This window comes from Falco naumanni, chromosome 1, assembly GCF_017639655.2.
Source record: "Falco naumanni isolate bFalNau1 chromosome 1, bFalNau1.pat, whole genome shotgun sequence".
NCBI lineage: Eukaryota > Metazoa > Chordata > Aves > Falconiformes > Falconidae > Falco > Falco naumanni.
This window is the reverse complement of record NC_054054.1, coordinates 36314213-36341925: the sequence shown is the minus strand read 5'-3', so window position 1 is coordinate 36341925 and position 27713 is coordinate 36314213. Positions and strand designations below refer to the sequence as shown.

Genomic DNA, 27713 nt, shown 5'->3' with positions numbered 1-27713 from the left:
CTGCAACAGACAGGCCAAAAAGAGGTGGATACAAGGGGGTTTGTAAAATTTGTTTGATTCTATGTATTGAGCATATAAGATCTATTAATAAGGATTAAGTGTGTAAGTTCTTTTTGTCTCCATTTTAAGGTATAAAATACGTTGAGCATTGGTTAATTCCCGGAACATTTTAACCATGTTATGTAAAATACATTTTTGGTAATTTGGGTACTTTGGAGGCTTTCAGTTGATAAGTAATGATTAGATCATTTACTTTTTGGGTGCGGTAGCCCCACCTTTCTCCCAGCTGGACACCCCTTTCTTAGAGCTAGATTGATGCAAACATAGCAAATAAAGGAGTCTGCTCTCAGCTGTGGAAAATACTTGAGTTTCCATACTAAAACACCAGTGAGGGTATCAACAATTACCTTGTACAACTGGCAGCTGGACTGTATCCATGCAAACAAATAACCATCTTTCATTCTTTCATTCATTCCTTATGAAAAGTGAGAACTTGGAGCTGTGTCAGCACTACCAAAAAACTAGCAGGCCAGCCCTAGCTGCTTGTGGCATGGTGTAACTTACTATGCTAAATTACTGCAACCTAAAAGTGAAGTGTTCAGAAAATCTGGAATGGAAAAGTACCTCAAGAGTTTAATGATGCTTCTGCGGCATCTGTATAAGTCACCTCACCTTATATTTGAGTAATCACCTGTGTGTATTCAATTACCTGAACACTCACCTTGTTGACAAAGAGGTCCAAGGTGCTTCTGTGCTAGTGACAGAATGACTGTGATAACAGTCACAATTACATGGGCTCAGGGAAGTGGAACAAAGAGATACCAGGTTCTCTGCGTGTCTCTGTTGACTGGAGCTATAGTCTGAGAAATTCACAGCAAATCTAGCTAGCGTGACAGATTCTGCAGCCCCAGTCACTCCTTTCATGACTGTATGAAAGCCCATACACTTCGAAACAGATTTGTTCGGAGAAGTTTATCTTAAGTCTACCATGAATGACATCAAGTTAAGCTATGTATTCATCTACTCTGTTCAGCCTCCTGCTCTTAGTAATGCTGACCTTTTCAGGCTGTGGCAAAGGAATGTGCATTTACTGTCAAGTTTGGAGGTTCTTTCAACTTTAACGGGCTGTAGTTGAAACTCAAAATCAAAATGAAGGTGCTATCTGGAAGTTTATAGTTGTCAATGCACAAGTGATGAATGGAACTATTGCACATTCAGGGTACTCTCCATAGCTTTGTAGTATATCATCCAAGGACTTTGGCTTATTGTTAAAATCAGAAAAAGAGACTGCATTTTAGCTTGCCCTAAGCCAGCTAACCTAAACATCACAACGAGGAGAACAAGTTTCCAAGTGATTGGCACAAATGTCTCTCTAAATAATGCTACTTCCAGATCATCAGTAACTACATAGCCTTTCTCAAGTGATCTTATTCTTTGTGTGCAAAACTGTTTGGAAAGAATGGGTTATCTGGGGCTCAAATGAGATTACTGTTAGCCAATTGCTATTATATCAAGCGGTTAGAAATTTTGCTCTCATTTACCAGTCTATGTCAGACTTACCATATCCAACAGTTTTCACAGTACCTGTCTGCTTCTGGAACTTGTTTTAGTCTGGCATGGCTATGGTCTAAATGCTAAAGTCTGTCTGGCAGAAAACCTCCCCATCATTCCTCCAGGATTACTCCGTCAGGACTAATTAGGAGTATAAGCCTTTGGATCTGGGTATCTGAAGAGGGAATACTATCACAGTCTTCCAGGTGAAAAGTAAAGGCGCGACGGAAGATAACCAAAAGACTGGGGAACCACTGGAGATGGCAGTCAGCTAGAATGGGTGACCCACTAGAAAAAGGTACTACTTACATGTTTGAGAAAGAAGTGGATCCAGTAACTGCAGACCAACAAACCTAAGCTCACTGCCTGGAAGGATCATGAAGGACATCTTGTTGGGTGGTGCCTAGCCATCTGCAAATACATGAAAAGGAAAATAATGTAGGATGGTCATCACATATTTACCAACTCAACTGCAAATCATGTTTTTAACAGTCTGATTGCCTTTTACGATGATGGTGGTTAAGGGAAAGGTGATAGATATAACTTGCCTTGACTTTAAGAAGTTTTAGTCCCTGTAGCATGCTCACTGGTAGACAAAAGAAGCATGTGCTGCACAAAAAGACTGTTAGGTGGGTTGGGTCGAAGGACTCAAATGTTAGTTAATCAGTGGCTTGATGTCTGTCTGGCAGAACATCTTAAATAAGTACTGGGGGCAATGTCAGTCAGTATCTTTATCAATAACCTGGATGATCTGTATCCTTAGCAAATCTGTGGATGACACTAAAATAGAGAAAGTGGTTGACGCATCAGATAGTACAGTGTCAGTCTAGAGAAGCTCTAGGATTAGGCAAAATAAATATCATGAAGTTCAACAAGGAGTGCTAAATTCTGTACCTAGGTGAATACCACGCATTCACCATGGGTACATATACCAGGTACCCATGTACCAGTAAAAATGTGAACTGGCTAGCTGGTGTGCCATGAAGGACCTGCAAAGGTCATAGTGGATACTAGGTGAAAAGGAGAAAGTAGTGGCCTTTAATCACCAGGAAGGCAAACTGGATTGGGCTATGCTAGGATGAGAGTGAGCAGATGAAATTATGTGTTTTGTGATGTTGGTGCTGCATACACCTGTAATTCTGCATCCAGTTTGGGGCTCTGCGGTTCAAGGACGACAAAAGCTGGAGTCAGTTTAACAGAGGACTAGCAAGTGTCATGGACCAGGCGTATGTGACCTTTGAGAAGAGGCTGAGAAACCTGGGCTTGTTTAGTTTGGCAAAGCAGCAGCTCAGTGGTGATCTAACAGCTGCCCACACAGCAGCTTGAATGGGAATCGCACAGATGGCAGAACCAAATTCCTGCTGGTAATGGCAGATGGTACAGTAAGAAGCAACCCCAAGATGCAGCTTGAAAGATTCAGTTTGGACTTTAGGAAAAAGTTATTCACCAGAAAGGTAGTGCAGCAGTGGTGTAGCTTACCCAGAGGTGCAACCAGGGGAGTTGTCCTCCTTGCCTAGACTGGGCTGGAGAAAGTGGCAGCTGACCTGTTACAGCCGTTGCAACTAGCATTTCCAACCAGCCTTCTGCAATTAAGAAACTTGAAGGGAAACTGGGAGAAAGAAAGATGACGTACCCAAACTCATGGGCTCACCTTGTATTCTCTCTTCAGACTGATTTGCTTTTATGCTAGCATTTAGACAGTGAAAATAAAAATAATGACACTGCACTGGAGAGAGCTGTTTTGTCAATTGCAGCAGAAAACAAATAATCATAGGCCACTGAGTTTCCTTTATGTGTTTCCTGTCAAGCTTAAGACTTAAACTAGACAGAAGCATTTCAATTGTCAAAAGATTAAGCAGAGCTGTTCCAGGAAAAATATATGCTCAAGGTCTCAGGACAGGAATAGCAGGTATCGATGCTAATTTTACCTGAGAAGATAATCCCGTCTTGCAAAAAAGGGCATAAAGTGGTGGAGGTCGTTTTCTCAATGAGAGCCGTGGATGTTGCATAAATGTACTTGCAGGTTTTTCTGTGCATATTGGGCACAAAGTTCCCTGCTGCTGGCCAGAAAGAAAAAAGATTGCGAAAAATCCTGAGCTGGCCTCACTATTATTGTGGCATGTCAAAACAGCCATTTGACCACTTTTATTTTTCACCAAGAGAAACAGCCACTTGCAGGTTATTTTACAGACCTAAGATCATGGAATACTATCGTTTTGGTCATGTTGCTTCCCCCTGTATGCCTGTGCTGAGGTAAGAGGAGAGGCTAGCATACCATCTCTACTGCTTTAACTTTTTCTTCAGCTGTTTTATATGGCTCATGTTGGGAATGGCAGAACAGCTGAAATGGCATGCTCCTTAGTGAAGTAAAGTTAAAATGAAACAGATGTAGTTCAGATTGTTTATCAGGGCATTTAGCAGGCTCTGTTGCTGTTCTTAATTATCTGATAATTTGCAAGTCAATGGTACTATAACAGAGGTCGTCAGTACTTTTGTGCAGAAATGGAGGTCCTTAGGGGGGTACAGAGGGTGAGGTGTGTTACAAGCCCAGATTTGGGATGGACCTGCCTGGCTGTCCAGAAGAGGGTCTTAACAAGAGGCTTCATTCTCTTTGTATTTTCCTTTCTCTTTCACGGTTCATGCTGCAGACAAGCAATTCCTGAAGACCAGCTCCAGCTTTCACGTTATCTTTTAAGTCTCTCTTAACACCTTCTCAGTAACCTTGGAGGAGCGTTGCTTGTCACATAGCACATGCTGCCATGGGGTACCAGTGTGATAATGAAATATTCCCTGTCTGCCTCCCAACAGGAAAGAATTGCAGTTCTGCTTTTTACTACTATGTGGGGTTTTTTTCCTGACAAAGGCAGGACTTTGATTTCCAATTTAGTTCTGGGCGCCAAGTTAAGTAACTGGGTACTCTGCTTGAGTAGATCTTTAATTACTATGACCAGGCAATTGTGTCTCTGCTATTCTTTTAGAAAAACTTCTCCAGACTTTAAATGAAGACAGAGAAGGCCCACACAAAGCAATTACAATGGGGAATTTGTTTACAGGCTGTTGCTAGAAGAGACATAATGCTTCCTTTTATCATCACTTGTCATAGCAGTGACAGCCTGTAAACCTCCTGCCCATGCATTATTCTTTATTTGTCACTGCCCGTGCCAGCTCTTGCCCTGGCAGGTGCCTGGCATGTGTCAAACATATGATTCATGGGTTTATTTGATCAAGACTGTCAAGAAAAGAATTATGTATTTTCTTTTAAATTACAGATCAGACATTTACTCTCCATACCTAGTGACAGGGGTTTTGGCTTCTTCATGTCCAAACTGCACCATTTATACCTCACCGTAGAATTTAAACACTGGCTTCTCTCTCATGCCTAACTCTGAATGTGAAATTCATGTAATATTACAGCATATGAATGAAACCATCCTACCTCCCTGTTTTATTGTCATGGCAAGCTTGCTTCAGCTGTTTCCTTTGGTAATAAATGGGCAGAATGCATCGTCCCCTGGACATTTAAAGGCCTTTTATTACAGGTTGCTTTCTGGTTTACACACCACATTATAATTTCTTTCAGAGAACTTCTTTAGAATTATAGTTTTGCGCTGACATTGATTCATGCATGTTTACTTGGGCGCTTGAGTTTACTTGCTTCTAAATGTATGTGTGTAATATATAGGTTTTGTGTGTAAAGATGCTGCTTCTGGAGAAAATATTAGCAAAAAAATAATTGGGAACTGTGAGAAAATGCTGTTGTGTTACAGGAAATAAAATAACATTTGATGTTCTGTTCTGTGAAGGAGATCTGTGGAGTTCTGTGAAAAAAGGACAGTTTATTTTGATATTTTGGGGAAAAGACGAGGTTAAGAAAATTAAAACTGGTTAGTTTTAACACCTAGATAATTTATTAATCAAAATTGTTCCCATAAAGAGAATTCTGAAGTCTTGTCTAGTCTGTCTTAAGCAACACTTGAACTGTGAGATTCCCAGGTATTTTATTTGTCAGAGCATCTATATCTTCATGACCCCTGGCTCAAACACAGGCTCTGTTATTACGTACTTAGCCTTTAAAGCCAGCTGCTGACTGCAGGTCCTGCAGAATTGCTTTGCTTTAAAGAGTCTGGTCTATAATAATGCCAGTATATTGAGTAATGCAAGAGTGGCTTTAATGAGTTGTTACACATGAAATAGATGGTTTTACTACTTATATAAATAGTAGAAAATACAACAGTTTTCTTTAAAACTATTACTGCTCTACTGTCTCTGGCTGTTATTCTGTGTTTGTGTATGCTTTCAGAGATCGGTAAGATTTGAAACAGGTAGTACCACAAGACATTGCAGGGGAAAATACAATGTGTGAGCACTTTCATATTGATTTAAGTTAAAAAAATCATTACTTATGGATCCAAAAAGGATTTTTTTCCCTCCACTCTAAGATATTTTCATTCGTACAACCATATTGGAGTTGGTCTTTGAACTTAAATACTTCATAATGTTTTTGAAGTTATTGAGAATTTTTCTCAAATAAATTCCCAAACAGTCTTCCTGGCCAAATTTCAAAACTAGAGATATGGTAGGTGTTACTGGTATTGGTTTGACTGTGTCATGGCTTATTGTTTGGATATTACTAACATGTAGATGTTTTTTAACAAATTTAGATACCTTATGGATCTCTAGTAATCCATATAGTTTGATTCGTATGTAGACCTGATCATTTTATGTTACCTGAGCTCTATAAAATTGAACACTTACTACTTTTGTTTTCTTCCTGGTTACTTCCAGATGTGTCTAAATGAGTATCATTTAGAATTCTGTGTAAGCAAGATGTGCAAATTCTGTTTTTATACTTCTGCTTTTTTGTGAGCTGTTCTTTGAGGGAAAAGGAAAAAAATAATAAAATTATTCAGTCATGGGACTAGTTGACTGGATGAAAACAATTTTGGGATATGTGATTCTGGCATCAAAAGATGTGCTGGATGTTTTAATGCTGATTACGTGCTGTCTGAAATGTGTGAAGAGCTATCTGAGAGAGAGGGAGGAAGGTGGTACAGAGAACTCTTGTTTGTTCCAAGAATTTCAGCTATTATTCTCACTGAAAATTATATTACAATATTTAAAATTTAAGACACCGCTTTTCCTGAGTTTGGAAGGAACCTGAAGCAATCGACGGAAGAACAGAACTACTGTTGATTTCATGGAGTTCAAGCTCCAGTATGACTGATAACAATCACATTATATTAGTCTACTCTTGTTATTTAGCAATTGATATAAGAACAGACAAGACTGTATCGTAATACAGTTTACATCACCTCTCCCTGAAGTGTTTTCTCGAAGAGATAGGCACTCAGCTTTCAGAATTTGCTCATTGCAAGATGTGAAAGGAATGAAATTAAGTCCTTTGTATGAGACTGAATTTATTTGGCCCAAGATAAGTGATAACAATCAGAACACATAAAAAGAGTGTGTTTGTATTAGTTTATTTAAATATCAATGGTGGCCATCTTCAAACTGTCTATTGCAAGTGCCTTACCTTAGCCATTGCCACACCCAACGAGTGAAGATCCAATTGAAGTTTCTGCACAGGCAACAGAGAGCCTACCAACACCACAGACAACTTAGATTGTCCAAGTAAGGCTCCTTCTTCTCTCCATGAGAAAGTTTAGGTGCGTCCTTGGTAGCTGTCTTCATGTACAAAAAGGTGAACTGCCTAGAACCAGTTCACAGGGAATAGTAAAGCAATAGTATCTGATACGTAGCCAAATTCAGAGCTATGTAGTAGGATCCTCTGATCAGCTGGAGTCTCATCAGTGGACTTATCTCTGAGGGCAAGGAGGTGAGGATGGAGGATTTGTACTATAGCCAAGGTGAAGTGCTTGCTGCCGTAGTTGAAGAGTTGTGTTCAAGCTGAGTGTCCTAGTTTTGGCTGGGGTAGAGTTAATTTTCTTCTTAGTAGCTGGAACAGTGCTGAATTTTGGGTTTAGTATGAGAATAATGTTGATAACACATTGATGTTTTAGTTGTTGCTAAGCAGAGCTTACTTTAAGTCAAGGACTTTTCAGTTTCCCATGCTCTGCCAGTGAGTAGGTGCACAAGAAGCCAGGAGGGGACACAGCCAGGACAGCTGACCCCAACTAGCCAAAGGGATATTCCATACCATAGAACGTCATGCTCAGTATATAAACTGGGGGGAGTTGGCCAGGGGCCACCAGTTGCTGCTCAGGGACTGACTGGGCTTCAGCAAGTGTGTGGTCAGCAGTCGTATTGAGCATCACTTGGTTTTATCTTGAGTTTTAGTCCTCTCTTTCTTTCTCCTCCCTCTTTTCATTATAATTATTTTTGTTATTGTTGTTGTTGTTATTATATTTTGCTTGATTTAAATTATTAAATTGTTCTTATCTCAACCCATGAGTTTTACCTTTTTCTGATTCTCTTCCCCTTACTACCAGGGGCAAGGAGTGAGCAAGCAGCTGTGTGGTACTAAGTTGCTGGCTGGGGTTAAACCACAGCGCTGAGCAACCTGAATCTTTTTACTAGATGTCTGTACAGCATGCATGGTGTGGTCTTGCTCTTGGTGCATTATGCACTATGCACTATTCACAAACAGGATTTGTGGGTAGAAGTGGTCAGAGGAGAGGAGTTAGATGACCTTAGAGAACTACAGGAAATTTTCAGTGTCTGAGAACTAACAGAAGCTATGGTAATGAACCGATTACATTTTATTTACTTTGGAAATACATAATATCCTGTCTTTTTGAAACTGTTTTGTTTTTCATTGCTATAAAATGATACCATTTACAATATAGAAAAAAATCAGACTGACAGCCCTAACAGACTTTCTTATATTACATGCAAGGTCTTTGTATCTTTGTTTTTAAGGTTTATTTCCCTTCTTCTGTATTCCTGTGCTGTGGGAATAGCCTCAATGGAGCTCATAAAAACAGGAAAACAGTTCGATATATAGATGCTTTAGACAGGCTTGTATGTGGGCACAGAATGATCTAAGACTTGATTTAACCTCAGTTCAGTCATGATACTGAGTTGTAGCTGGTACCTAAAATGAGTCAGAGTGGCACACAACCCTTGTCCCATGAATATGGTTAGTCATACAAAGACCACCATTCAAAGACACAATACATCTCTGGTCACTGTGACTGTTGGGGGATTGTGTTGTTTCTTTGAGTACGTAAGTAACAACATATGATGAAAAAAGGGATACCTCTTTTTTTTATTATTTCAGAACTTAAATGTCTATTCTACAATCATTAACAGAGTAGATGACAAAAATATTGTATATTTATCTGAATATCTTTCTTTACTTCTTTGTCTCAGACTTGGCCTTCCTCACTTAATCTAATACCTCTACCAGGTAGTACTATGAACACAAACCACTCTCTTGACTCAGCAGGTCCCCACAGTGTTGAGTTTCTCTTCACAAAACTCCCAACCTGTTCTGTAATCCTTGCGGGCTGATGTTCCTAGGTCTCAGGCTGATCCCTCTTCTATGTCAGTGTACATCATGACGCCTCAGTGCAGGGAAGCACCCCATGCGGTACTCTCCCACTAAATATGTATAACTACACACCAGTGTTTCTACTCCTTCCTAATCCGCAGGTAGATTTGGGAAGTCTTTTGTGTTGGCTAGCTAGGAAGTAAAGGAGCAAAGACAAGGAGCACATGCAGGGAGCTCTATTTCAGTGGAACTTGATTTTATTTCAACACAAGATCCTGTATTCTTTGCACTGTGACTTGTTTGTTTGTTGCCTTGAGTTTATGTGTCAGTGTTATACACTCCAGGGTACTGCTAAATGGTAGTCCTTTGGGGTAGTCCATAGCAAACTTTTTGCATTCTATAATGATGTAAGGTCTGGATCGAGGCTTGTACTGACCATACCAGTCCCAAGAATTAGTAGCTGATGTAAGAAGCAATTATAACCTGGCAAACCCATTTCAATGAGGCTTAGCTTGCAACCCTTGGCATCGCTAAATGTGCCTTATCACCAGTTTTAATTATTGGAAGCTAAGCTTTTCTCTCCCTCATTCCTGCCAAATGAAATTATCAGATTTTTCCAAAGTAATGAGCGTGACAAGCTGAGGTGTTACATCAAAATCAAAAGATCAGGATTTCTGTTGTAGATGTATTGAGGAAGAGGCAAAACTTTAGGGTGTTTTTTGTTGTTGGGGTTTTTTTAATGATCCTTAGTGTGTATTTCTAGTCAGAAGAAAAAATGTTCCCAAAGATGCTGTTTTGTAACACAAACAGAGCCAGATTATGCAGATAAGAGAACCTACCAACTATTCTACATTTGCACTTAATTTTGTTAGGAAGTCAGCTGTCCATTTGCTTCGTGCTGATATCCAGCTATTAAGATCTTCCTTCATGTCTGTTTCCCTTCCCATTGCAAAAACAATCGAATCATGCTAGGTTAATGCTTACTGTTTAAAAATTTCTTTCCACACATAGTTCTTCATAATTAGTTGATATAGGAAACCCACTTAGAAAGGACACTGTTTATAAAACGGCCTGCCAGAATGTTTATCTGGCCTTGGGCTGCAGGAACCTGAGGATGAATGAATATCCTGTAGTTGTTTTGGCCATGGTCATATTGTGGATGGCAGGTTGCCAGTAGCAACTGCAGCAAAAGGTCCAGAGTGTCAGTGTCTTCCTCTGTGTGATAAAACAGAGAACGTTTGAACTTTCCAAATCGTCTTAGGGAGAATTTGTGGCAGATTTTGGAGGACTCAAAGCAACAAGAGATGGAAGTAGATAAGCTGCTTGCAGGTTGCATGCCAACCTGTCCTTCTATGGGCTCCTCCAGGCCTGGTACCACTGACGCTTTTTTTGCCCTTCTTTCTAGAACATTTAAAAGAGAAGCTGGAGGAGTACATGGTCCGTTTTGCCAAAGTGAGGATTGTACGTACCAAGAAACGAGAAGGGCTCATTCGGACCAGACTGCTAGGAGCCTCGCTGGCTAGAGGAGAAGTCTTGACATTTCTGGATTCCCATTGCGAAGTCAACGTGAATTGGCTGCCTCCCTTGCTTAGTAAGTGTCTGAGCGTCTGTCAGCCATTAAAATTAGAGCATACAGTATAGCTTAAGCAATCAGTCATGTCCCACAATAAGCAGGACATACACTGTATAGAAGCGATTGGAACTCTGCTGCAGGTTCTGAAGAGTCAGTATGAGAGAGAACTCAAGAGAAATGCGAGCAGCTCCATTTTACAGTTCTTGTGACCAAAGAACTGGTAGAAATTTGAAGCATCACTTTGGCCTGTTAGAGTTACAAATTATTTTATTATTACTACTACTAAATACACTACTAAATCTAGTATTATGCTATGCCCTTGCTATACACCTGAAAACTTTTGTTATGCAGGTATTTTACTCCTTCCTAGTCCTCCACATTCTATTAAAACAGCTTTTGCTGTAAATGTATCCAAGACCTCAGAGTTAAATCCAACTGTATTCACAATAGGAAGCTTAGAAAGAATGATTTGCTGTTGACTGCTTTGCTGGATTCCAGCTGCAGCTGGCAAAGCTCCATTAGTCAAAGGAATGGAAAGAATCAATTGTTGTAGTCTAGGATTTCACTTCAGGAAACAATATCCCTTTTTCTACACACCTGACTACATGCGAAGTATACGTGCTTTGCAAAGTGAGTGGTTTTTTGCTAGCAAAAACAAAATTTCTGACTTTACTATTGAAGAAATTTGTATTAATTAAGAGTACATCATAAGTATACAATGGGATAGGGTTTCACCAATTAATGGCTATTGTTTCTTGAATTTTGTTGCTAGGACAGTTTGGCCACACAGTAAGCTGGTAAAGCATTTGCAGCCAAGAAGAGATGCTGCTCTGCTAATGAACTATCACTTGAAACCCGCCCCCCCCCCAAAAAAAAAAACAAAAAAACCCAAACAACAAACTAGTAACTAGTTTTTCTTCAGATCAGTAACAAGATAATGTACAAAATTCCAAATTTATATCCTTTCTGGCTTCCATGTCAAATTATGCATACAGTCTTTGCCCTTGTTACCACTTTGCGCTTAATCGTAACATCAGTGTTTTTAAAAATAACCTCTGTGTATTTATGTAAAGACCAAATGGCATAAAGGAGCAGAGGGAAATAGTAGTTTCAACATGCCTTCCACAAGCAGCCCCAACAAGTAGCTTAAACACTCTGGAGTACTCTACATATACAGGCATCTTTGCTCTGCTTTCTGATTTTGCCCCACTAATGAAAACAATCTCAAGATTCTCACTCTTGTCCTCTGAAATCTTTCGCTAAGCTACTGCAGATGAGGCATAACCCTTCTATTTTGCTTAGACATGGGAGAATTGCAAGTTGCAAAAACAGTTCCTTTTCTTGCTTTCTCGTCTGAAATGAAGATACATCTAGCTGAGTTACACCCTATAAAAAAATGAAAAATAAATACAATTGTCACAAAGGATTCATAATTGCAGTTAGGTTGCAGTTGGGTATTGAACTGATGATCAGAACCCTCAGCCTCAAGCCAGAAAACTGGAAAGATGGGAGTAGCTTCATCAGGGACAAAGTTCCAGTTCTCTCGTTAGTTCTCAAGTGTACATATAGTACATATAGTAGAAATATCCACAGCTAACCAGCCAGAGGGTCTATAAATACTGGAGCTCATAACCAACAGCCTTTACTTTAAAAGAAAAAGTAGATCATTACATGAAGAAGGACAAATAGAGAATGAACACACAGCTAGTATATTCAAGGATGCCCTGTGCCCTGTTTTCCTAAAGGGATGAGAGAACTTTCTTATAACCATTAGGTGGCAAATATTTACTATACTGAAACCAGATGACATCTGGCTACTAATAATAGTAATGTATTTTTGCAAGTGTTTATCTAAAGATCCATCTCATGATTCACTCAGCACTGCATGTGACTGAATGTCATTCAAGGAAACCACAGCAGAGGATGTGCTAGGCAGTTATTGAAGCTGCCCTATTTTAGCTCTGATTGTATCTGCCATGTGTAGTGAAAAGTCCTCAACAAGAGCACAGTTCAGTCCTGCTCTGGGGTGAAGACTGCCAGTCTTCACTGAGAGGGGCAGAGTTTCCACTGTTCCAAACCAGGTTTTGCTCAAAATGAGACCTTGAAAGTTAGAGGACAGGAAGGTGGTGAGGAAACCAAGAGCAATCACATGAAGATGATTCTCAAAGTTACGTAGGTATCTAACTTACATTTTCAGAATGGGCTGTCACGTTTTAGACCAAAGGAGGACTGAGTTATTTCAGTACTTGTTAAGGTACCTAAATAGCTCTCTAGAACTGAGCCACAGTTGTTTTCAGTCACAGTCCTTTGTTCTGTTTTCTTAAAAACAGGTGCAAAATGGCTTTCCTCTATTTTCTTTAAGCTTTATTTAGGTTATTTCTTTAGCTTAAATGGGTTTCTAAACTGTAACAAGCCACTGAGATCTCAGAGAGTTTTGCCTGATGTTCACCAAGCAGGCAGCTGTAGTCATGTAAAAAATGTTGGCAAACACAGCTGTTTGTTATCACTCCCCAGAAGTACAGAGTCAGCAGAAGGAAAGATGTTACTTGGGCTCCAGCTGCTGTAGTTGAAAGTGTAGTGTGGTGTGAAGTCACAGTTATTGTAGGTAAGAAACTGAGCTGCAAAGCAGCTGAAAGATGCAGGTACATCTTTCCTTCTGCCAATGTTGCTGCAGGAGCAATGAGAGGAGCTGGATAATAGATCAGTAGTGCCATAGGCTGCCAGAACTAGGTTTGTCAAAACAAGGTTTTTTCCCCCTCACCAAGGCTTAAAACTATATCATGATTAGATCACACTTAGCCAGTTATCAAGACACCTAGTAGCTATAGCTGTCCACCTCCACAACATTTACGTGATACTTTACTTGCCAGTGGGGGAGACTGAGAGTACAAGTACTTATGACTGCTCAGATAACAAGAGATAATTTGCTGAGCCACTCAAATGTTGTCACCATCTGTAATCACATATTTAAGTAGGAAAACAAGAATATTCACTCTGCAGCATTGTTACTTTGCAGGCCAATTTGAGACAAGCACTTGAAATTAAAGGGGTCCATCTTTCTCATAAAGATAAAACCTACATTTTTGAGATAATGAGTCAGCCAATATTGAAAACTTCTGTTTATTGTCATATATGCACACTCTGCTTGACACTAAAAGTGCTAAATTCAAATATGTATGTATATATTGCGTAAAATTGCTAGGGAGAAAGCTTTAAGCAATGTTCCCTCTTGTTCCCAGGCTTTCCATCAAATCTGCAAGATTTTTACAGGTATGATGATGCTTATCTGTTGTTCTTCCTTTTAACTGCATTATATACGCATTGAAATAATGCATAGAAATGTTCGGACCAGTAAGAATCTGTGAGAAGATGATGAGTAAAGGCAATGGAAAAGAAACTGTAAAGCATTTCAGCTGTGGCTTTCAGTGTCTTGCATTAGGAGCAGGTGAGATAAAAAGCAGTGGCTGGTAGAGGCAGCAGTATGTCCTCACCTATAAAGCTACAGTACTAACACTCTTGTGAGATGTAGGTTAGCCCTACACTTCTCTTTTTCTGTTTGTTAGATTTGTATTGGGGCTACATTTAAGCCTAGGAAGCATGTATACAAAATTTATTATTTTAGGCATACCGAAAGAATCATTGAGGCTGCAAGTTTGATTGCTCTGCTTTTTGGTGTGCACAACTACAAACACCCTGATTTCTTCAACAGTCAAGATCTTCCTGTGGTTCCTCATCACATCTAAAATATTTTGGGGGGGCTGAGAAGTAACTTCTGCAGAAACACAGAAGAACAGGCAGGTTAAGCATCATCTTACTTGCAAAATTCTTGCAGCGTTGTAGTAATGAAGACTGGGATTGAGTCTGAGCATTGCTCAAATAATTTTCTCCCTGGCTGTGCATGTGACTTAGAGTTCTAATCCTTCAGACTATTTAAGGGCAACAGCTTTTAAAGATCAAGAGAAGTATGTTACTGTATGAGTCTACTTTTGACCTGCTCCAGCCAAATCAATCCCATTTGGTTTCTGTCCCCCAATCAATTTGGAAGGGGGAAGGAAGGGGGAGGGGAGATCAGAGACAGATTATTATAAGCCCTATAACTATTAGCAGGACCATCACAGGAAAGAGATTATGAAAAAATGACTTTACATAATGATTACAGATAACACTACACAGTATACCAGTGAATGTAATTACATTTGACAGTAGCAATAGTAATGCAGCTGTTATGTCTGGGATGAGTTTCCTAGAATCTTGTGAGAGCCTGTGCTTTAAATTTATTTCGCTATTAAAGGATAAGGATGTAAAAACCTGCTCATTAATTTCTCACTAGCGGTCAGCATTGTTCCCCCATTTGGACAATCTCTAAACAACAGCTGAGGATAAATATGAAGACTACAGTTGTTTTGCTAAAATAATCTTTTTTCTTAATTTCAATCCTTCAGAAGCAAGGAAGGAGAATCTGTGTTATTAGTCATTACACCGGTATTATATACTTTCCTAAGTGTTCATTCCACACTCAGCCCTCTCATTTTTTTAGCTTATTATCAAGCACTAGTGAAATTTAGTCCTTAAAAACAAAAAATACATTTTCCACGTAAGCCCTATATGTATTACATTTTGTAAAGAATCTAGGCTACCATTTGGAGAAAAAGCTTTATTATACTTGGAATTTTGAGATTTTGTTTTTTCAAGGGTTCATATTTTTTTCTACTGTTCTTTCACACCAACACAGCTACAAATTTTCCCTTCACTTCCTCATTTCAAACCATTATTCTTCTGCCTAGTTCTTGCAGTAGTTATCTTCTTTACTTGTCTTTCTTTTCTGAGGAGCTCTATGGTATTAAGCAATAGGATTCATCAAGGCAGACTCAGGCCCACCCTGGTTTTATAGTAGAGATGGGAATTTGATTTAGCCTCACAGTTCTGATTTTTTTAAAAAAAAGCAAAAACAAACTCCTTTCTTTAGAAAACAGGTGAGCAAGAATAGTACTGTGGGGCCTTCTTTGTATCTCAAAGATTGGTACAAAAAAAGGACACAAGCCCTGTTTTGTTCATGTTGGAGTTTGCCTTTAATTTGTAGCATTTGATCTCAAAGCTGATGCACACTAGAGCCACAGGAAGAGCAGCTGAATGGTTGCAAGGGCTGAGATTCACATTTAGGAACACAAATCTCTCTCACAGGAGCTTGCCATACACACTCCCCACAGCTGAAGGAGTATTTTTACATTTTGCTTGCTGGCTTGTTCTGTAGCTGACAGATTGGGGACAGCTCAGAGTAGCAAAGTGAGGGAGATATAGATGACTGGACTCCTGTGGATCTCACAGGAATATACCTCCCTTTAAAGAACCGTAAATGCTTCTAATCATTGCCCAACTGCATTAAGTCCTCTTTAGATAAAGGTCTGATACAGATTTGAAAAATGAAATTATTTGGGGGCCACAGGGAACAAAGCAAGCAATCTTCAAACATCAGAAAACCTGTGGGATTCACTTTGCAGTAATATGATAGATGGCTTGACTAGACATGCCGTTTCCTATTTTCTACTTTCATTTTTCAGACCAGATTGCACTAAACCACAAAACCATCGTGTGTCCTATGATCGATGTCATTGACCACAATCACTTTGGCTACGAGGCACAGGCGGGGGATGCCATGCGAGGAGCTTTTGACTGGGAAATGTACTACAAAAGAATACCGATTCCTCCAGAGCTCCAGAGAGCTGATCCCAGCGACCCCTTTGAGTAAGTAGCAATAAAGGGGAGAGTGGGAACATGAAGCAGAACAAACAAAGAAGGTAACTGTAGCAGAAGAATCCAAGCCCAGAAATTTCCATGTAGGCCACTTTGTACTAATGAAAAGCAGTAGAAGCAAACAGCTTTTATGCAGGTTTATAAAACCTCAAAACTAGGGAAAAGATCAGGGCCATAAGTTGCAGAATTCACAAGCTGCCTGGAAACACAAACCTTCCCCATCTTTTCTGGCCCTGGTTGTACATAAAAGAAACAGCCACATACCTGTAGTTAACAGAAAGTATTGGCATTGGACAAGGAGTGAATGTGACTCTAGTTATTCTGTTTAATCCACAGAGTGCTTCCTGAACAGGCTTTAGCTTAATGTTTTATTTGCTGGAGGTTGATGCAATACATACATCAATAGCTGAGTCCACATTCTGCCAGCAGATGCTTTGTTTATGACTAGTGTATTGCTAGTGTATATGTATTGCTGTAACTTAAACACCAGGCTGTCAACCGTGAACAGTGTCAAGCTGATCCGTAAATGGTTTTTGATAAGCCAGCCTCTGACCCCAGTACCGTATAGATCAGCTTTTTCAGAGGAATGATCTTCTACTTTTCAGAAAGGTAGATCCTTTTTTCTTTTCTTTTAATTTTTCTCATGTAAGGATCAGCTAGAATGAATTTGCATCAGCAGAGAGAGGACAGGCAAACAGACATGGTTCAATGGGGCAGAGTCTCCAAGTGTCTCACACAGCACCATCTCAGCAGCAGGACTGGCCCCGATGCTGTCAGTAGCCCTGGCTGAAATGCCACGTTGCAGGTTTTGACAATTTAAAAACTCAGCATTTTCCTCTCCCCAGCACAAAACCTGGAAACAATAGCAACAGAAAAACCTGTGTCTCTGACCGAGACTCTGCACTATTTTGAAGTAATGGATCTGATTTGTGCAGAAATTTACACTTCTATCCAGGGCATGACCAGCTCTGTGTAGGGAGAAGTAGGTAATTGTGACTTGCGGTGGGCTTATTTTCATTATTCTGCTTGTTCCTTTTTTCTTATCTCAATATTGGCCCATCAGTCTTCATCTTGCATTGGTGTTAAGTGCTGATGAAGTACTTCATATCAGCTGCCATTGTGATGACTCCACAATGCATACAGAGTTGGTGGAATCACATAAAGCTCCAGAGTTGCTAGAGCCTCCATTGCTCTTCCTGGTCCTCTGAGCAGCTGTAATTTCTTGCCACTTACTGAAAGTCACCTAGCAAACAGTATAATTTCGTTCAACATTCAAAGTTTGTGTACAAGTAAAAGTTTTATATTGCCAGCGTAGCTACAGGGTTGCTTATCAGCCATTTCACACATTTGCTGTTGGTAGTATGCATCTCTCAAAGACAAGAGCGCCCTGAAGAGGAGGCACTCATAGGAAACTTTCTAGAACATGAGGCTTTGCACAGTACAGAACAGATTTTATGGTTTTGCATGAACTGATGTTATGATCAGCGTGGCAGCAGCTGATACACAACTTGCCCTGCCTGCAGTCGTAAGACACTGCAGATATTATAGATAAATAGCTTCACAAAGAACACATAGGACAATGCAACCTAAAAATCACTTGTAATCTGAGTAGTCATCTCCCCAGAAAGGTGGAAGGGCTTTCCAGTTCTTACAGAAATCAGTAAGAGTCTTCCTATTTTTTCCCCATCACAGGATTCACATCAGAGTGATGCAGGCAGAAAAGCAGCATTGCACATGGAACCACTGTGTCCGTTCCCACACGTGGCAGCAGGGTTGAAGGCTGGCTCAGCTCGTACAGTATCTTTGATTAGAAGTGATTGACTAGAACAGTGAGGATATAGGGTGTTTCAAATAATCAGTATGAATTTTGCTTAGGGGAGGAATTACTTTCTAATTCAAAATCAGTACTGCTTTTCTCCTAGGGCCTTCTCTGTGGACACCTTGAGTGTTTAATACCTTGCTTATAAGAAGTACTTTCAATGTTACTAACCATTTTAGATATTAGTAACTTAATTGACAAAGACAGCTTCTATGGAATTAAAGACACAGAACTGTTTTCCTTTCCTTTAGGTGCATATACATTAAAACTAGAAATGGCTTCAGCCAGCACCATAATTATTATATTACTGTTTTGTAAGCAGTAGGGATTTTATTTTTTATTTAGGTTAAATATTTTACTATTGGTATCCTAATAGCTTTATTTCTTGCCATCAGCAACAGATCTGAGCTGATCTTTATGAACTGGAAAATTGCCAGCATTTTTAGTAAAACACCAGCAAATAATGGGTACGTGATCCAAAAATTGTGCTGATGAGTTTTTTGCCTCACTTAAAATGCCAGCCTCACTTAAAATGCCAACTCATTATGTATGTTAAGCAGGAAAGGTCACATCAGCCTAAGAAATAATCTGCATAAAACCGGATCAAACTACAGAAGACCTAAGAGCAGTCATTGTATTACCCAAATAATACATTTGCTTTCCGTCTGCATATGCTCAAAATACTGCAGCTGCAGCAGGCATCAGCAGAGCATTTGCTGTTGACACAATAAACCGAAGTGTTCTCAGGTAGACATGTGGTGTGGCAGTAGCATGGAGCTTACTGTGCTCCAGTGCCAGCTAGGCTAGTGTTTCTGGAATTAATTTTTCTCCACTTTTTTAATTTATTATTTTTAACTGTACTGCACTATGGTCAGTGGTTGGCAGGAACTCTCCTGTTGGGCATCATCTATCCAGACAGTTTTTCAGTTCAAAATCCATCTTGTGAAGAATCTAGACAGTCTCACCCATCTGTGGTGTGAGCATGGGCATGGTTTGCTGTTCATACACCTGCAGTGTCACTCGGGCAGCATCTCCACCTTATGCTGTGACAGAACTTGCAGATTCATTCCACATCTCAGCTTTTCCTTATATACACCCACAGCCATTCTCAGGCCATCTGCATTTGTTCATGACAAGTGGCTTTACACCAAGGTCTGGCTTGGCGTTTAGGACTGTATAACATTCTCAAAAGCTTCCAGCCCATGCAGTGTCAAATTCAGGTACAGATGATGTACTAGTACCAACCTGGGGGTCACATGACAAATTTATAACTGCCTCTCAATCAGGCTGCATTCAGCTACAAAGTTCATCAATCGGTTCACATGGAGTTTGTCACTGGCCACACCAAGTTTCCCATAGGTTTCACTGAACCAAAACGTATTTTCAATCAAACCTCTTATGTGTATTATTGTTCTATGCTCATTGTAGTGTTTAGGAAAGTTTAACAACTATTCCTGAAATGGATCTTGCATAGCCTTTAAGATTAGCTATTTTTCTGAAAGATCTGTGTTGCTGTTTTTCAGGATACATTGAGTCTTTACAGGCATAGAATTGGACTTCACCCCTAATGTGTTGCCTTCCCATCCAGAGGCTAAATCTGCAAATTACTTGTTGATTTCCATTTTTTATGTGCCACAACAGATGTTTCATGTTGCATTCAACTGTTCTGTCACACTTGCAGCTCATCGCAGTTGGCTGTACTGATTTTTCTCTTGCGATTCATGTACAACTACCCCAATGTATTCTGAAGGAGGCTCATGCTATTTTCCTCTGATGCATTTCAGGGTTGTGTAAACGACACAGAGCAAATTGGTCTTCTGATACATTGTGGGAAATTGTCAGACAATCGTGAAATCATCATCGTGTCATGATGCTGCTCACAGTCTTGATCCCACGGTCAACAATCATTCAGCAGAATTTAAGATGGCTTGGGGAAATTATCTTCAGCTCTGTAAGCAGGGAGGACCAGAGATGTTTACCTCCTTTGTGGCAAGGATCATCTTGGCTTGCTGTCTCTCGCTGGTTTGTTTCTCTGTCATGGCAGAGGTTTGAGAGCATGCCCTTATGAGACATGGCTTTGGGACATAGAAGCATGCTCTCGTGTGGCTGTTTGTTTCTGTGGTGCAAGCACTGTAGTCTCTGGAGTAGTTTGCTTAACCCAAGCAATTGCCACTTAAACTAATAGGGTAACCTTGTTACTATAATGGACTGTGATATACAGCATGTCAGTTTATATGATGTAATAGCCTGTCTGGGTTAAAAGCTCTGTGGAAGTTTAAAGCAGAGGTTTGATATGCTGAAGCTTGCTGGAGATGGCTGATCTTTATTTCCTGGCAGCAGTTAGATTACATCAATTCATGTTATCACATGCCTGATCTGGAGATAGGCATCAGTGTCCATTCATGCCAGCAGCAACAGAAGAAAACATCAACAATTCAACTCAAAAAATCTATTTGGAAAACCACAAACTAATCGAGAGGATTAATACAGTGCAGATCAATTAGGGTAGGAAAGGGCTGCGCAGCTCCTCGGAGCAGTTTTATGGGAGGGAAAGGTGCCAGTGAGACCTAACAGCATTGCTATTGGATTGCAACTCAAGATGGACATCCTAACCGACAAGAGAAGTGTTGTGCGACTTACTGGATTGCGAGACTTCTAGCACCTATCTGGGAAAGTTAGTAGTTCTCTGGTATGTGACTGCTTCGTAGTCTCCAAGAATTCCTTGTTTGCCTTCTGATGTAGAGCTGTCATCTCCAGACCTCCCTGAAGAGAAACAAAGCTGAAGAATCGTGTAATTCTAGCGAAGGACCAGAATAATAATTTGGCAAATACTGGGCTAGCCAAGGAAGTAGAAGCAACTTCATAACCTCTGATGAGTCATTTTAGTTCCTGTACTCAGTTTCCTATTTATAAAATAGGAACAGAATCACTCCACCATCACAAAGCTGCTTTGCATATGAGTCCGGCAAAGGTCTCACAGTAATAGGGGCCACTTACGGTTTCTGGATATACCTTTTGGTAAAACTTTGGACAAGCTCAAGGGATGAAATTAGGTGATCAGTACATCTTTCTCTTCTGTTGCATCACAGACTCTCAACCATGTATGACCTTAATGTAGCCAGTTGTGTATTAGATTGGAAGATTACTTGGCACTTTCTGTTGAATTGCATATCTAGAATCGTATTATTCTTATTATGCAAGCTGTTGTCAGCGTGCTTTTTATTTGAATTTGACATACTCTCAGAAATACTCTTTTATTCTGCAGCTCCTTTCAGTATTTATATATACTTTTTACAACACGTTGATGCGAAGAGTCTTTGCTAAGACTGCATTTCAAATCTGACAAGTACTTTTACAATTTTATGATCGTTTTCTGAAGTTTAGAAAGTGCTTTGGACAATGATTTCTGTTCTATAGCTCCCAGTGCTTTATAGTCTGTGTCTTTTATGGCTGATTTCTGCCTATAAACATATTCATAAAACCTCTCAGAACCAGAAACAATCGTCTATTTTTTTAATCTACTGTTTTGAACTGTGCTACAGGAATCTTTGATGCAAAGGCATTGTTCTACAGAGAAGCAGTCTCCAGCCAGTGTGAGTTTGTGTAATTTAAGGTCTTGATTTATTTTTTTGACAAGCTATGGTAATGTAGGAGACCGTTAGTGGAGATAACAATAGCTTTTACAAACTGCCGTCTACCCATGGCCCCATGAAAATCTCAGAATATTTTTCAATCAAAAGTGCTGACAGTAACACACCATTTATGAGTGAAGATATGCATATTTGATCATTTTCTCCTGCCTTTGGTGGGATTTCAGTGTAAAGGTTCTGTACAAACTGCATTTTTTCTGAAGGCCAGTTCAGAAGAGAGAACTCTACAGAGAGTGAAACCTGTCGGAATTTAAAAAAAAAAAAAAATCAACGATAAAAAGCTGCTGCTGGTATAATTTTTGGAACTTCACAAGAGTCACTCAAGGAATTAGTCAAATTCTACATACTAGTTGAATTGGGTAGATTCAGGTTTAATACACAACTTCTCGCTTGAATATTGCTGGTGTCTCATGCCTCCTAATACAAAAGGGAACTAATTTTGTTCATAATGCCTTGATGCTGCAGTGCCAAAGTAGCTTATGGTTTTTTGCTTCTGTGGAAACTTGTATTTCTGATTTTCTTTCACACTTAAAGCTTCATGGTTAGCATAAAAATGTAAACAAACATCTTGAATGTAACGTTTCTAGAGCTGTTAGCTTGCTACTTCACACAAGTGTTAACTTTAGAGCTTGACAGTCTATATGCCCATATTCTGGGGCAGATTCATAGAGTGGGTCACCAAAACTACCAGTAATTAGAAAATTAAGTAGTTTCTGGGCATGAATTTAATATTTCTTTACATAAAAATGACTGGGATGGTGGCCAAGAAGACGACAGAGGTATGCTGCTCAGTGTGTACAGGTGAGCTATTTAACACTATCGAGGTGTTATTGATCAGATGACTTGGCTTTCAAAATTATAAAATCATGTCTGAACAATCTTCCATGAAAAAAAAATTGTTATTTCTATTTTTAATTGTATATTCTCAAGCCAATTTCTCTGGCAACTTCATGGAGAATTTGGTGACACATATCGGTACTAAGAAACAGAAAACCAACACCCTTCTCTTAAATTTTATAGTGTTTACCAGCATAAAGTTGGGAGTGACCTCTGTATCCATTTCCGTTTCTGTTTGTTTGGTTTTGTGGGCTTTTTTTTAAAGAATGATCTATTGCTATGTAAAGCCTTTATCTAGTGCTACAGTTGCTTCCAACAGAAGAGAGAACGAAGACTGATTTTGTCAGACCCCCCTGTTCCAAACCGCTTTCAAATCTGTACGTTGATCCAAGTTCCACACATGCTCGTTGGCTCAAGTTTACTAATATTCTTAAGCATCTGCCCAGTATGAGCAGTTGGGGTTGGGGGGGTGGGGTGTGTCTTTTCCCCCTTGCTGTACTGGGTCTGCCAGATACTGCACAGCATCACAACGCTTTTCTTCCTTTCTCCTCCAATGCCCATGGTTCGTTTTTCAGAGGCAGTGATCAACTAAGCATGGCATAGAAGCATCTTCTGCCAATATATACGTTATGATTTCTTGTGTACATAGAATGATTTGGGCTGTCCAGCTGTCTTGGCTTAGTACCACCTTAGCCCTGAGGTGAAGAGATTTTTCTGGCTTCCACTCTGAAGAAATTAAGCTGCTAATGCAGTGTGTGCTGGAAGCAGGAAAAGAAGGGGCTGAGAAGAAATTTATGTATTGCCAGTGTTTCAGTGCTTATTCTTATCATATCTAACCAGAAACTTTGCTGCCACCGCTTTAACACCTTTATGTTTTGTCATGTACACTATATTCTGGGAAAAGACCTTTTAAGTACTTGAGGACTCATGTCAGGTCAGTCCATTTTTCATTTTCAGGTAAATTGTCTTCTTTTTTTCGGTGTTTCTTAATAACTCCTATTTTCTAGATCTGTGCTTATTACCTTTTCTCTTCTCTGGACTTTTTCCACACTGAGAGGGGATACCGCACCAGCCAAAGCCTTATCATTGCCTGGTAGAGTAGGCGGGTGAATTTGCCCGTCCCAGAGGCTGTATTCCTGTTTATATTTCCTTGACATTGTTGATTCTTGCCAGGCTTGTGCTGTGGTGTAGCCTCCACATCATTTTCTGCAGAGCTGGTATCTAGCCAAGTATTCATCATCTTTCTTTTGTAATTCAGATTTTACATATCTGAAGGCAAGGCATTTGTCTTCATATCTATTTGAAGTGCCATGTCCAAAAAGGTGATCTGTCTTCATTATCCCTAGACCGTTATGATACTTTGTAGCTGAACGTTTTATCTTTTTTGCCTTTGTTTACTTCGCTTCCCCAGTTTACTAAGATTTTTGATTTCTGATTAACCCTCCAATTTTTACAGCCTTATTGCAGTATTATTGGAGCTCTATTTGAGGTTCATGCAAACAGTAAAATCTGTTCTAAATCCTGACGGTAAGAATGTCTGTGTGGTCCATGCTACACATCAAGATATGTGAAGTCTCTGGCTTTCCAGCAGCACATCCAGTAGTTCCTCTGTTTTCTCAGCCAAAAACACAGCATGTACCACTTCCGTGGCCCTGAAGTGGGGTTGCTGAATTTCACCATGTGGTTTTTTAATGCAACACTGGAGTGAATCAGGTGCAGGACAATGTTTTCAGATACCCTCTCAAGACAATTTCCATTTTGATGTTGAGTTATAGGTGATTGCTTTTTAGTAATGGCTATCAGCAGGTTTTGCATCTCTCTGACAGTCACTAGGTCTTTTCCATATTTCTGTAATTGTTAACCCTGGCACTTATCTGTGAATCAGATTTTTTTGTCTGAGGCTTCAGTGAGAAAAAGAGAGTTAATACAAATTTTGTTTAAATATTAGGAGAGTTCAGTGTAGGCATTGACATGATGAGGACCTTAGAAATAAGACATGCAAGATCACATTCTGAATTGTCCCCAGACATACTAGCATCTGTTTCCTTTTCGTGCAAGTAACCACATATCATTACTCTAGCTGGGAGAAAATTTTGTCAAGAGGCAAAGGCAAATGCTTCCAGCAGCCTGTGCGGTGAAAATTATGATAAACACTCCAAATTTTGCTGTGTTAGTTTATTTATTAAATGCTATGTGTATCTTTTGAGAGACCAGGAACAAATGAGGTTCAGAACTGTTGCCATCTATTATTCCATAAACTGCCAAGACAGTGTCCTTCATTAGGGAGCAAGACTTCTTTATCAGCTTTGCTCATTTCTAAAAATAGCTATTTCCTTTGTGGGAAAACAGCATGTAACTATCTCTTCAAGTGATTTTTTTTGAAAAGCAACCCTTCTGATGTTTTCTGTTGTTAAGCTGATTGATGTGTCAGTGTTCTTTTCGGTGCTGGAGAGGTGCTGTGGGCATTACATTGCACAAGTCCATTGGCCCCATGCAGAGACGGAGGTGCCTGCAAGGAGAGAGGAAACCCCACTACCTCCGCTCTCCTGGCCCTCCAGCAGAAAGTTTAGCTGATTCTGCAGAACTTCCCTGGCGTTTTTGTGCTAGGGCAAATAACCACTCTGTTTTCCCATGAGTACAAACGACCTGTCCACATGGAGTGAATTAGGAGTGGAAGAGGCGGTGATAAGCTAGGAGCACAGTGGGAGAACTCTTAACAGCAATTTTCCCTTGCAAAGCATTGCGAACGTGCAAAGGACCTCTCAGAGTACCCGAGGAAAAGGTAAACAGCAGGGAAGAAAGTATAGTTTGGAGCAGTATTTTCAGACCACTGTCTGGGGACCTCAGGGTGGCGGTTTTGAAGAGACTCCCGGAAGGCACAGAAGGAGAGCAAACTTCCTAAGTTCTCAGCCCACAAGAAATGTTTGGAGTCCCCAGCTTGCTGTTTTGCAGTAGGTTTTAATGCCTAGCCCATTTTGTGGTGATTCTTTTTCACAGAGTGGTGGTTTAAACAGCAAAACTCTTCAAAGCACAGTCTTTGTTCCTGGCTCGTTCAAAGGGCATTCAGGGAAGAATAGTCCTTTGTTAGTTGCCGTTACAATATATATAATTATTTGTTATAGCTAAATCGTATGGGCACTGCTATTTCAGGGGTATTCTCGTTTGACCTTAAATCAGACAGCATAACAGAAATTATTGTAAATGTCCAACTATATTGCCTTAATTTTTACACCTCATCTTATATTCCTGTAATTGTTTGCCTTTCCATTTCTGCTAAATATGGATATTATTATTCCATAGCAGAGTGATGTTAAGAGACATGATTGCGTTTTTCGTAAATCAGAATGTATTACTGCTATAGCAACCCATTTCCAGTATGAGTTGCTATAATGATAATTTAATAGATTCATAAATTCTTAATACCAAAACAGAGTATTGTGACTGTCTTAATAGAAGTGGTAATACTTTAAGACCATTCATATGTCTACTGGAGGGTAATAACATTCTCATAATTTCTGTAGGTATGAAAGGACTCAAAACTTGTCAAAATGTGGGTATTGGGATGATTGAGACTATACTTTTTTATGCTGCTTTTTATTTTTTTTAATGTGGTATAACAGAATACTGATCAAGCTTTTTTAAAATACTTGACAGCACGTGGTCAGGTATTAGAAGATCTTTTGATCACCTATTTAACTTTTCACCTTTTTACTATTATTAACAGTAGAATGTGAAAGTTTCCTAAGCTCCGTGGGCACAGCTGACCGTAGGCTGTAAGGATGTCTGTGGCAAGGAGGGCTGATAGATGGGCATTAACTGCGGACAGATTTCATCTGTCTCATCTAATGCTTATTAAGAAATCTAACCTCGGTTAAATTGTATTATGCAAACCTTCAATTGTATCAAAGACTGTCGAATAGCTGTTTCTGCAGTAATTACTGGACTTACATCTCCACCTACTGGCAATAGGGGCAAAGTCCCACTCAGTGTTCGTTTAAATGAAATCCAAGTAGTGTTTTGCCTGCAAAAGCTTTCCTTGTATTAAAATAATTTACAATTTTCAGGGGAAGTTTGTTCAGAGTTGTTTGGCCACATATATAAGGAAGCCACTGACTTCAAACTCATTGACCTACGCATATTAGCCTAGGTCTTAATAAAGAAAAAAAAAAAAAAGACAGGCTTTTTAAATAAAAAAAAAAAAAATGTATTTAAACCCACCTACAGATCGTTTCAGTGGGGATGCACGAGCACATCCAAGAGCCAAGTACACAGCATACCTGTAGAAAGTTATTCTTATGTAACTCAATAAAGCTTAATAGCATAACAAGAATGATGTCACTAGAGAAATGATTTTTTGAAAAAAAAGAAACAAAAAATCTGTTGTAGCAAGTAACTCTGACAGCTGACCCATAGGGTGATTATCACTGTTGGCATCCAGTAGAGGAAAAAAAGGAAAAAAAGAAAAATCCCAATAGGAATTTAGATGTTAGCAAGGAGGAGAGGCTGAAATTTAGTAACAAGTTTGTAGTCAAAGTGGACTGATAATGAGACTTTCTTTCAGAATTCATTTCATCCATTGGTAACAGTAGAGAAAGAGGAATCCTGTTTGTAAAAGCTGCTGATCTTAGACAACATCAACTCTCCAACGTGAAAACAGCTGTGAAAAGGGCAAATACAATCCCGGAACTTATTTTGCTGTAGCCCTTGGCCCTCTGTGGTTAGAGAATATTTCAGAATGTCAGCAATGTCAGCTGCCCCCTACCCCTTTTCCTCACAAGTCAGGGTGTCATCTCCTCTCAGCCTAAGATGGAATCTTTCATGCTTCTGTTGTCTTTTAGACACTACAACCTCTTCCTTATTTCCCCAGGGAGAAGGGGAGAACATTGAATAAATAGACAGAAAAGTACAGCATAGGGTGTTCTTTTTAACTTTCTCCAGAGATTCTGCTTTCTTGTTCGTTATGATGGGCACTCACCTGCAAGAGCTGATGTTATGTCCTCTCAACCCGCACCTTAAAATCTTTTGACTGGCATTTCTGCTTAATGTCTGCTGAATTAGCAAGTTTCTGGCTTCAGAAAG

At 39.7% G+C, this 27713-nt stretch overlaps 1 protein-coding gene across 1 annotated transcript in view; it reads left to right on the top strand.

Moving 5' to 3' along the window:
* Positions 1-27713, top strand: part of GALNTL6 (polypeptide N-acetylgalactosaminyltransferase like 6) — a 487161-nt gene that overhangs the window by 392182 nt on the left and 67266 nt on the right. Inside the window, exons 5-6 of the mRNA XM_040589013.1 lie at positions 10410-10595; positions 16136-16319. Coding sequence (XP_040444947.1) covers positions 10410-10595; positions 16136-16319 — 370 coding nt within the window. The remainder of the gene's footprint in view (positions 1-10409; positions 10596-16135; positions 16320-27713) is intronic.